This window comes from Mus pahari, chromosome 4 (genome assembly GCF_900095145.1).
Source record: "Mus pahari chromosome 4, PAHARI_EIJ_v1.1, whole genome shotgun sequence".
Lineage (NCBI taxonomy): Eukaryota > Metazoa > Chordata > Mammalia > Rodentia > Muridae > Mus > Mus pahari.
In genome coordinates this window covers 23,522,064-23,531,757 of record NC_034593.1, presented here as the reverse complement: position 1 = coordinate 23,531,757, position 9,694 = coordinate 23,522,064, and the positions used below count along the sequence as shown (strand labels likewise).

The 9,694-nt window shown below is 43.0% G+C and overlaps 1 protein-coding gene across 1 annotated transcript in view; it reads right to left on the bottom strand.

Moving 5' to 3' along the window:
• Positions 1 to 234: 234 nt before the first annotated feature.
• Slc2a2 (solute carrier family 2 member 2) overlaps positions 235 to 9,694 on the bottom strand; it is a 29,669-nt gene continuing 20,209 nt past the window's right edge. Inside the window, exons 6-11 of the mRNA XM_021196507.2 lie at positions 8,420 to 8,582; positions 7,687 to 7,874; positions 5,701 to 5,805; positions 2,239 to 2,340; positions 1,380 to 1,583; positions 235 to 1,300 (exon numbers count right to left, since the gene is read on the bottom strand). Coding sequence (XP_021052166.1) covers positions 1,100 to 1,300; positions 1,380 to 1,583; positions 2,239 to 2,340; positions 5,701 to 5,805; positions 7,687 to 7,874; positions 8,420 to 8,582 — 963 coding nt within the window. The 3' untranslated portion in view covers positions 235 to 1,099. The remainder of the gene's footprint in view (positions 1,301 to 1,379; positions 1,584 to 2,238; positions 2,341 to 5,700; positions 5,806 to 7,686; positions 7,875 to 8,419; positions 8,583 to 9,694) is intronic.

Genomic DNA, 9,694 nt, shown 5'->3' with positions numbered 1-9,694 from the left:
ATCAGTGCTAACAAGAGGTTCAATAGGACCTGTGCATACTAAAGATAACCGTAGGACCTGTGCATACTAAAGATAAAGAGAACCAGGTGAAAGGGGTCACTGTGACATGTCAGGGAACCCACTTGGTGTTTCCAGAGAAATTAAAGAGCAGGCTTAGGCCTGAGAGGTCAACTTCTTTTGAAATATCAGAATTAAAAAAAAAATTTAACAAATAGAACAACTCTTTATTCCAGATTTCCCTGTGATTGATCCAGTTTATTAGATTTTGGAGGCAATATGCAAAATGCCTGACCCCTAATGGTTTAAGTGTGTGCCATGGGCAATTTAAAAAACCAAGTATAAGTACAACACAAAGACTGAAGTGGCGAGAAACTAACATGCCTTGGACGCTAATATTAACTGATAATCTAAGCTCTACAGCTAGGAACAACTCAAGTGTTTAACCTTGCAAAATACATCAAAGAAACTAAAATGTTTTCTCTCACTGTAGGAAGCTTTTGGTAGCTATAAAAAAAAGTTTCTCATTACAAATGCAGTTTAATATACTCAGGAATTCTATATAAAAATGCAGAAAATAGTTTTAAGCAAAACCCAAAGTCTAATCCATGAGAGAGAAGCCGAGGAAGGGTAACAGAAAAGTCAGTTTGAATGTGAGCCTTGCTGACACCAGCCGTATGTCCTTTAGCGTCAGATCTGGGTCTAAGAACATTCCGGTGTAATTATATTTATCTAGATGGCAGTTGTAGCTGCAGATCTCTTAGTCACGTGCTTGAAAAAGCAGCGATATGTTGAAAGCTCTTCAATTTCAGTAGAACAGGGCTAGGAAGGTTATAACACACTTCCCTGTAGAGTAGCAAAGTAGCCTCTTTACTGAAGAGTTTTACCATCAAAAATAGATTCTCTAAGTTAAAAAAAAAAATACTTTCTTTGGTAATAATATGTTGATGTTTCTAATCGGAGTCTGTACAAATTCTTCCAAGTGAATAAAGGAGATACTCCTGGGTGTAAGATACTCCTGGGTGTAGTCGTACACCCAGGAGTTTAAGAGGGAGCACGTGTTTCCCTTCTGTGCTGTTCCTCGGTTTTAGGCAGGTCATCCTCATACACTCTCTGAAGATGCCAGGAATTCCATTTGTACAGCAGCTTTGCGTGGTGGGGCCGAACCACTCTTCTTCCGGAATTCTGCGGCGATTTCCTCAAAAGACTTTCCTTTGGTTTCTGGAACTTTAAAGAATGTAAACAGAGTGAAGACCAGGACCACCCCAGCGAAGAGGAAGAACACGTAAGGCCCGAGGAAGTCCTGCAAGAGAGCAAACAGAGGGGTCAGCAGCCGCGTGACTGGCCCTGTCCTCGTGGGCTCGCACAGTGTGTGCGCTTACCGCAATGTACTGGAAGCAGAGGGCGATGACAAAATTGCAGACCCAGTTGCTGAAGGCAGCCAGTGCCAGAGCCATGGGACGGGGTCCTTGGCTGAAAAATTCAGCAACCATGAACCAAGGGATTGGACCTGGCCCAATCTCAAAGAAACTGACGAAGAGGAAGATGGCAGTCATGCTCACGTAACTCATCCAGGCGAACTTATCCTGAAGACAAAGAGAAAATCTTAAGTGAGACAGGCAGAGGTTAGCAACTTCCGTGTTCTTTCACGCCAAGTTCAGAGGTGGGCGCAGTTCTTCTCCTGTGTTCGTTTTTTCCTCAAGTTAAATGACTCTGGTTTGAGACAACAGTCCAACCCAAATCTTGCTTCAGTATTAAGAGGTTCTGCCTGGCCAATCCTTTATTTTAGGGCATTTTGGTTTTTCTGTATTAGGAGGTTCTGCCCAGCCAATCTCTTGCTTTAGGGTCTTTTGGGTTTTGTTCCATGGTCACTCTTTCCCTTTGACAAGCAAGAAGATCCAGAACCCTAAAATCCTCCTATCAAGATGACCAGACAAGGTTTGTGACTCGCTCTGAAGCTGGATGACAACACAGGGCTGAGAGGGAGGTTCAGGTCCCAGCCCATGGTTATACCAGCAGGTTCACATGGAGCCTGTGCCCTGACCACGCAGTGATGGATAACGGCATGCTGGTTCCCTACTCTGTAATTCCAAGAACATAGTTTCCCTTTCCTTTACATGTCTCCTCTTCCTTTATTTCATAAGCCAGTGGCAAGCGCTTGTTATCACACAGAGCTCTTTAACCTGGAGGCCAGAGATGTCTGCTTATGATTTAAAATACCAGTCCAGGTACCAAACTCACCAGTAGCACAAGTCCCACCGACATGAAGATGGCGCAGAAAAACATGCCAATCATCCCGGTTAGGAAGAGGGTCCGCCGCCCTGCCTTCTCCACAAGCAGCACCTAGGAAGGTTCACAGAACATGATATCAGCATCCCGAGCCAAGCAACATCCACCAAGGAGCTTGTCACAATGCATGTAGAGGGGCAAGGCAGCGCTGTGACCCCATTTTACAGATGCACAACTGAGGCGAGACGTGATGCTTGTGGGTGATGGCGGTGCTAGTCTCAGACACAATGGAAATTAAACATTGGCTTAATTTGACCATATTGATTTGAGAAGTTCAGACTTGACATAGACTTGGGTGTTCCCCACACTCTGGGGTCATCCCTTTGGCTATAGTAGTGAGAGGCTCTGTATTCTGTTGCCTCCTAAGATCATCTCTACAGTGAGGTTGTGAATGACTCATCCGGGCCGAGGTGGTAGCTCACGTCCTTGCCTCACATACATGAGGCCCTGGATTCAATCCTCAACATCACAGAAGTAAGGAAAAGCACTGTTGTGCTAAAACCCAACCTGGTTCCTCAGCTGCTGATTTTAATCATTGCAAGAGTTCCTGTGCCACAGATATCAAAGACAGTTTGGCTATTCAGGTGTCAGGCATTCTTACCCAACTCCTCAGTACTTAAGGAAGTCAAATGAGGACTACTTGCCTAGTGACATTTAGAATTTGATCACTGTATATAAGTAGTGAGCCCCGTGTTTTCCTGCTGTGCTGATATGTGCAGGTTGTGGGAGTGAACTGTGTATTTGAAAACAGACGACATCACAGCACGACATTAGAGTGCTTCTTCGTCCCAAGGGAACCTGGCATTGAATTATGAACCATTGCATCAATGGGTGAGATTTGCTATTAACCAAGATCAATATTTGTTGACTAGAGTCTGACCCATGGAATTCTGTCAGTGCTGGACACACACAGACACATATCTCGGTGAATAAACTGGCTATGCTCATCAATCTAAGTAAGTCCACAGCAAACCAACACCACAGCATACTGAGCTCTGTGTCTGCAGGCATCTGTGGCACGTTTGCCTTCACCTCCAGTAAAAACCTTTCTCATCTCAGAGGAACATTGCCTGCCAGGGTTTCAGATCACTCTAGAAAGGACAAACAGGAGCCTTCATTTAATTAATGAGAAGTAAGCAAGAAAAGGGTTCCTATATATTTCTTTAAAAATGCTATTTCAATTTCTGTGTGTGGTGATGTATGTACATGTGTGTCTGTGTACCATATTCCTGCAGTCTGTGCAGATCTATGAAGAGGGCATCAGGTGCCCTGGAACTGGAGGTAAAGAGGCTGTGAGCTGCCATGTGGGTGCTGGGAATTGAACTCAGGTCCTCTGAAAGAGCACTCAGTGCTTTTAGCCACTGAGCCACCTCTCTAGCCCTTCTATACATTTTAAAAATATTACTCTATTTTATTTTCATGTGCATTGGTGAGAGGGTGTCAGATCCCCTGGAACTATAGTTACAGACAGTTGTGTGCTACTGTGTAGGTGCTGGGAATTGAACCTGGGTCCTCTGGAAGAGCAGCCAGTGCTCAACCATCTTTCCAGCCCCTTTAGTTTTTTTTATTCTTCATATTTTATATCCCGACTGTAGTTCCCCCTCTGTCTGCTCCTCTCAGACTCCCCACCCCACCTTACCCTTCCCTCTCTCCTCACATCCACCCCCTTGACCTCCCCTCAGAAAAGAGCAAGCCTCCCAGAAACATCAACCAGACACGACATAACAAGCTACAATATGACCAGGTACATGCCATCACATCAAGACTTGACAAGGCAACCCCGTAGGGGGAAAAGGGCCCCACACATAGGCAAGAGAGTCAGGGGTATTCCAATCCCCACTGTTAGTGTCTTTCAAAACACCAAGCCACTCAGGCATAATATATGTAGAGGACCTACATCAGGCCCTTACAGGCTCCCTGATCCCTGTGATTCCACATGAGTTCCTGTCACTTGCTTCTGGTCTGAGTTCCTGTGCTGTCCTCTCACCCTAAATAGACTGCCACTATTTAGAAAACCTAAGTGAAAAAACCTTCAGTGCTTTCTCTAATTGTGCTAATGAACTGATTTGTGTGTGCGTGTCATCTGCTTTAAGTCTTTGTAAAAGAAAAAGATGAGCTCAAAAAATTCCATATTCAAAACAGTTAAGATGCTGATTATAACTACAATTTATAATAATTACCAATTAAACTGCTCCTCCATTCAAATGAGGCTGAGTACAGGGGGAAGAAATAAAATTCTACACATTTTTTTCCTGTGGTTTTTTTCCTCAGAATTTGGGTTACCCAATATTAACCACTTGATGCTTTATGTAGAAAATGCTATTATAAGCATTTTATTTTAATAATAATGTCATATATATAATTTCCAGGAGACAATAAGGACAAAGAGTCTCTTGGATTGTGTCCCAGCAAGGGCCATTATTGATTGAAGCAGCCTTTGACTTGGGCAGGCCCTGTTTCTAAAGTCGAAGTGTAGAGCTGCAACATTGTGATTTGTTTGTGTTTCTCTGCTCTCTGAGATCTGGCACTATTTAATAGGATCTGGGGAGCCAGGCTGTAATTTATTGACCACCCCAAAGTAAATGTTAGTCCATATACAGAGAAAAAAGCAAGTGACCAAAAGAAACAGAGTGCAGTAATATGGCCAACATGAAAACTCAAAAGTATTTTGAACATGTTTTATTCAAAGATAAAAATAAGCCAAGTTAGTCTAATTTTGAGTGAATTTCATTAGTTGAGAAATCTTTGTACTTTTTTTTTATTATGTCAAAATATCAAACTACTCATAGGCTTTAAGAAAGTAACTTCTTTCTTCGGTTAGAATTGGGAAAACAATGATAATTCATATTTTATATCATTTCTATCCAGACTTCACATCTTTGTATGTATCACCAGGGACTTGTGAACTGCCTGGAAGTTCTGCCCAATGAGCGAACATCATAGGAATTTGCCGTTTGTTTAATTCCGTTTACTCGTTTAGTTATCTATTAAGCTTTTTAAATGTTTCCGCCCAGGATGCCAGAATGAGATATCTCCACCAGGCAGAAAAAGGCTAGGGAATGTGCCCTATGTTGTTATAATAGCAGTCTGTGCGCAAGCCGAGGTGTTTAAATAGAGAAGGACAAGAACCCAGAGTCTCCTACAGAGAGAAAGTTTTGCCAGTGAGTTATTAATTCACCAAATGAGTAAGTGACTGGCACCCTGCACAATGGAGAGCCAGTGACTCACCACCAGCAGTGGCTGGGGTGTGCACAGGCCATTCCCACTCTTCACTTATCTCAGGCATCTCTTACATCACGTACACGCACAGTGCACGTGGACAAAGTTGGTGATCACTGTTTGACATAAGCCACCATCCCACCTCCACTCCCGGGCAAAGGAACGTGCAGAGTGCTCGCGGAGCCAGTGACTTACAGAGACAGCAGTGAAGATCATGTTGATGGCACCAACACCAATGGTTGCATACACAGGCTGGCTGATGCCAGCTGTCTGAAAAATGCTGGTTGAATAGTAAAATATCTGCAAAATAAGAACAGGCCAGTCTTAGGCAGGGAGCCTCCCACTCAAGTCCTGGAAGTGAGCCATATTACTGCTTATTTTTAGTGTTTGGAATCACGGCCCCTAGAATCTCCTAAGACTGACCCTACCCTTTCCTCAGACAATTTTTTCACCAGTGTTTAAAGCTCCTGGTTTCTTAAAAGTTCTTGGCTTAGCCTGAAGACTCCATCAGTTCATTTCCTTTTTTTTGTTTAATTTCTTAACCTTTTGTTAAAGTATAACGTGCCAATAACGGTACACTTAAGTGAACAGCTAAATCATGTTAAAAACTGATTACACCCATGTAGAGAGAACTCAGGTTAAGGAATAACTCTTTGACAACTCTGCTGAGCCCCTCTGTCTCTTTGTTCATTTCCTGAGAATCACTTTTGTAATATCTGCCAGGATGGATGAACTTTGCCAAGTCCTGTACTTGATGTAATGGAAATGTATCCTACATATTGTCTTGTTCTGGCTCCTTCTGCTAAACATCATCTCCAGGTGAATCCTTGCTGTCCTGTGCGTTTGGACACTGTTCATTATAAATAGTACTGCTGGGCATATACTTTTTGTTTGTTTGTTTGACTTTTTGAGACAAGGTCTCTATGTAGCCCTGGCTGTCCTGGAACTTACTATGTAGACCAGGCTAGACTTGAACTCATGGAGAACTGCCTGCCTTCCCCCCCCCCCCAAGTGCTGGGATTAAAGGCATGTACCACCATTCCTGGCAGGCAAAAACTCTTAACAGTAATTTTGGTGGAGTATGTGAGAATTTTCACCTAGAATTAGAATTATTGAGTCTTGGTGTCTGTTATAAATTCAGCTTTGATATAGATGCTGAAAAAAAGATATAAAACATAAAAAAATAAAGTTTTTATATACTCATGTATATAACAGTTCTGGTTGATATTGCATCTATCTTCTATCCATCTATCTATCTTAACTATCGTCATCATCATCTATCTATCATCTATGTATCATGTTTGACTATCATCTGTCTACCTACCTATCTGATGTATACTGTCCAAATGGAACCATATACTCCTTTTTTTGTAGGTTACTAGAAATCTGAGATTTTATATTCTAAGAACCTTGTAATATAGGTTGGAAGTCGGAAGTGACGTAACTAGTGTTCTTTCCTCATTACATTTCCTCTTTCCTTCATTGCAGCTTTTGCTTTATTCTCATACACTTGTGAGAATAAGTGTATTCTTGTGTTGCATGTGAACTTGTTTGTGTTTACGCATGTGTGCTTTTGAGTGTGCAGGCATATTTGTATGGAAGTAAGTGGTCGGTGTTGAGTGCCTTCCTCAGTGGTTCTTTACCTTATTTTTTGAGGTAGAGCCTTTCAAATCTGAAGCTCATCAGTTGGCTAGACTATCACGCTCATCTCCCTCCATTAAATTCTGGGATTTTATATACAGCTGTAGCTAACCTCTGCTTTGTGTGTGGATACTGGGACTCTGAATTCAAACCCTCTTGTTTGCAGCAGCGAGCACTGTTTGACTATCAAACAGGCCACATCTGAGCTCCTGGTGTGGGGAAATACACAGCTCACCAGTCGCTTCTCAGTAAAAACACAATACAGTAGCCATAGCTAAGGTCTTTGTAGTCTTCTAAGTAATAACCAACTGAGCCACAATGCCTCCCTCCTTCTTATTGGACCGAATGTGCTATTGTTGACTTTTAAAATATTGAGCTAAATTTAGCAAGCCATTGAAACAAAGCAAGGGAAATTAATGATCAAACATATAGTAACACTTGACGTCAGTATTTACAAATGTGTTTTAGCAACTTAAACCTGAACCTCTGACTTTGTCTCAGCTCCCTTTGCTCCTTAGTGGTAGGCGTTCTTAAGCTTACCCCATTGATTCCTGAGAACTGCTGGGCCATGTGCAGCATCAGCGCCACGAGGATGGGCTGTCGGTAATTGGGATCCGTGAAGAGCTGGATCACAGAGACCTTCTGCTCAGTCGATGCCTCTTCCTTTTCTTTCTTCATCTCATTAATATCTTTGGTGACATCCTCAGTTCCTCTTAGTCTCTTCAAGCCTGTTTCCCCAAAACAGGTTGAAACAACCCAGATGGAACAGAAGTAAGTATTTTTATTCTGGTCTTGAAGGCACTATAGTTCTACATGCCCTCCCTTTTTTTGACCTAACAGCACAGGTACTGGAGATTGTTGTTGTTGTTGTTGCATTAAATTCTCTTCTTTGGTTAAAGAAAGAAAAGAAAAACAATATCTGATGAGAGAGAGAGAGAGAGAGAGAGACAGACAGACAGACAGACAGACAGACAGACAGACAGAGACAGAGAAGCAGAGAGAGGCTCTTCCCACAATTCTAAGAAGGGTTATTTGTAAACCTCTGGTTAAATCTGGTAGGCTACATGTGAGCTACTGGTGTGGGGGAATACATAGCTCACCAGTCACTTCTAAATAAAAATACAATATAGTAGCCATAGCTAAGGTCTTTGTAGTCTTCTAAGTAATAACAAGGCACCATGTTAATTTTATGAGCACCCCGTCACACACACTATTTGTACTAGCTGATAATCCTGCAATAACAGAACGAGGTAATTCCCTACTACAGACTTACTTTTCTTTGCCCTGACTTCCTCTTCCAACTTTATATAAAGGTATCTGGGGCTTTCTGGACAGAAGAGCAGTAGCAGACACTGCAGAAGAGCTGGCACAGCAGACAGGCCAAGTAGGATGTGCCAGTGATCCTGATTGCCCAGAATAAAGCTGAGGCCAGCAATCTGAAAAGACAAGGAAGGAGCATATGAGCGGCGCAATACTCTGGACTTGCCGTCTACAGTAATGCATTAGGAAGTGAATTTTTAGTAGTGATGCTTAGCTCATGTTGGCAAAAAGAGGAGGCTGTCGTTAGTGAGTCCCGTACAAACCAAGTCGAGAAAAAATTGTTAGTAAAGAATTCATCTGTGCTTTTCTTCATTGACTCCAGTTGGATATTTAATCTGGAGATCAACGCAACTTTCACACACACATTTGATATCAGAAGCAAAACACCGTGTACTTGCAGGCAACCAGATGGGATTGTTACTGTTAGAATTACTACCAGGCGTGGCAATGTATGTTTGTAACAAACCGGCACCGAGAGAGCACAGAGACAAGCAGATCCCAGGAGCTCACTGGCCAGTCAGTGCACCCGGAATGGCAAGCTCGGGTTCAGAGACTCTCAGAACCAAGGTGTAGAATGGCAGAGGAAGGCACCTGGCACCACCCTCTGGTGCCTACAGACACTCTTCATACACACATGAACATGTGCATCATGCACACAATGGGGGGGGGGATATGTGACTTTGGGCTTTGCTTTAAAATCCCATCTTAGGTTATGCAGAATGTAACTATTTCACAGAAGAACAATTACACAATCACAACCAGCTTTATGATACCCACATGATAGTTTACAGACTTCCTTTTAGATATCTTAAGTGCCGGATTCCAAAGATCCTTCTGAGGTCAGAGGGTAAAATGGAGAGAGGGAGCACCAGCTGAGGGTAAAATGGAGAGAGGGAGCACCAGCTGAGGGTAAAATGGAGAGAGGGAGCACCAGATGAGGGTAAAATGGAGAGAGGGAGCACCAGATGAGGGTAAAATGGAGAGAGGGAGCACCAGATGAGGGTAAAATGGAGAGAGGGAGCATCAGATGAGGGTAAAATGGAGAGAGGGAGCATCAGATGAGGGTAAAATGGAGAGAGGGAGCACCAGCTGAGGGTAAAATGGAGAGAGGGAGCACCAGCTGAGGGTAAAATGGAGGGAGCACCAGATGAGGGTAAAATGGAGGGAGGGAGCACCAGATGAGGGTAAAATGGAGGGAGGGAGCACCAGATGAGGGTAAAATGGAGGG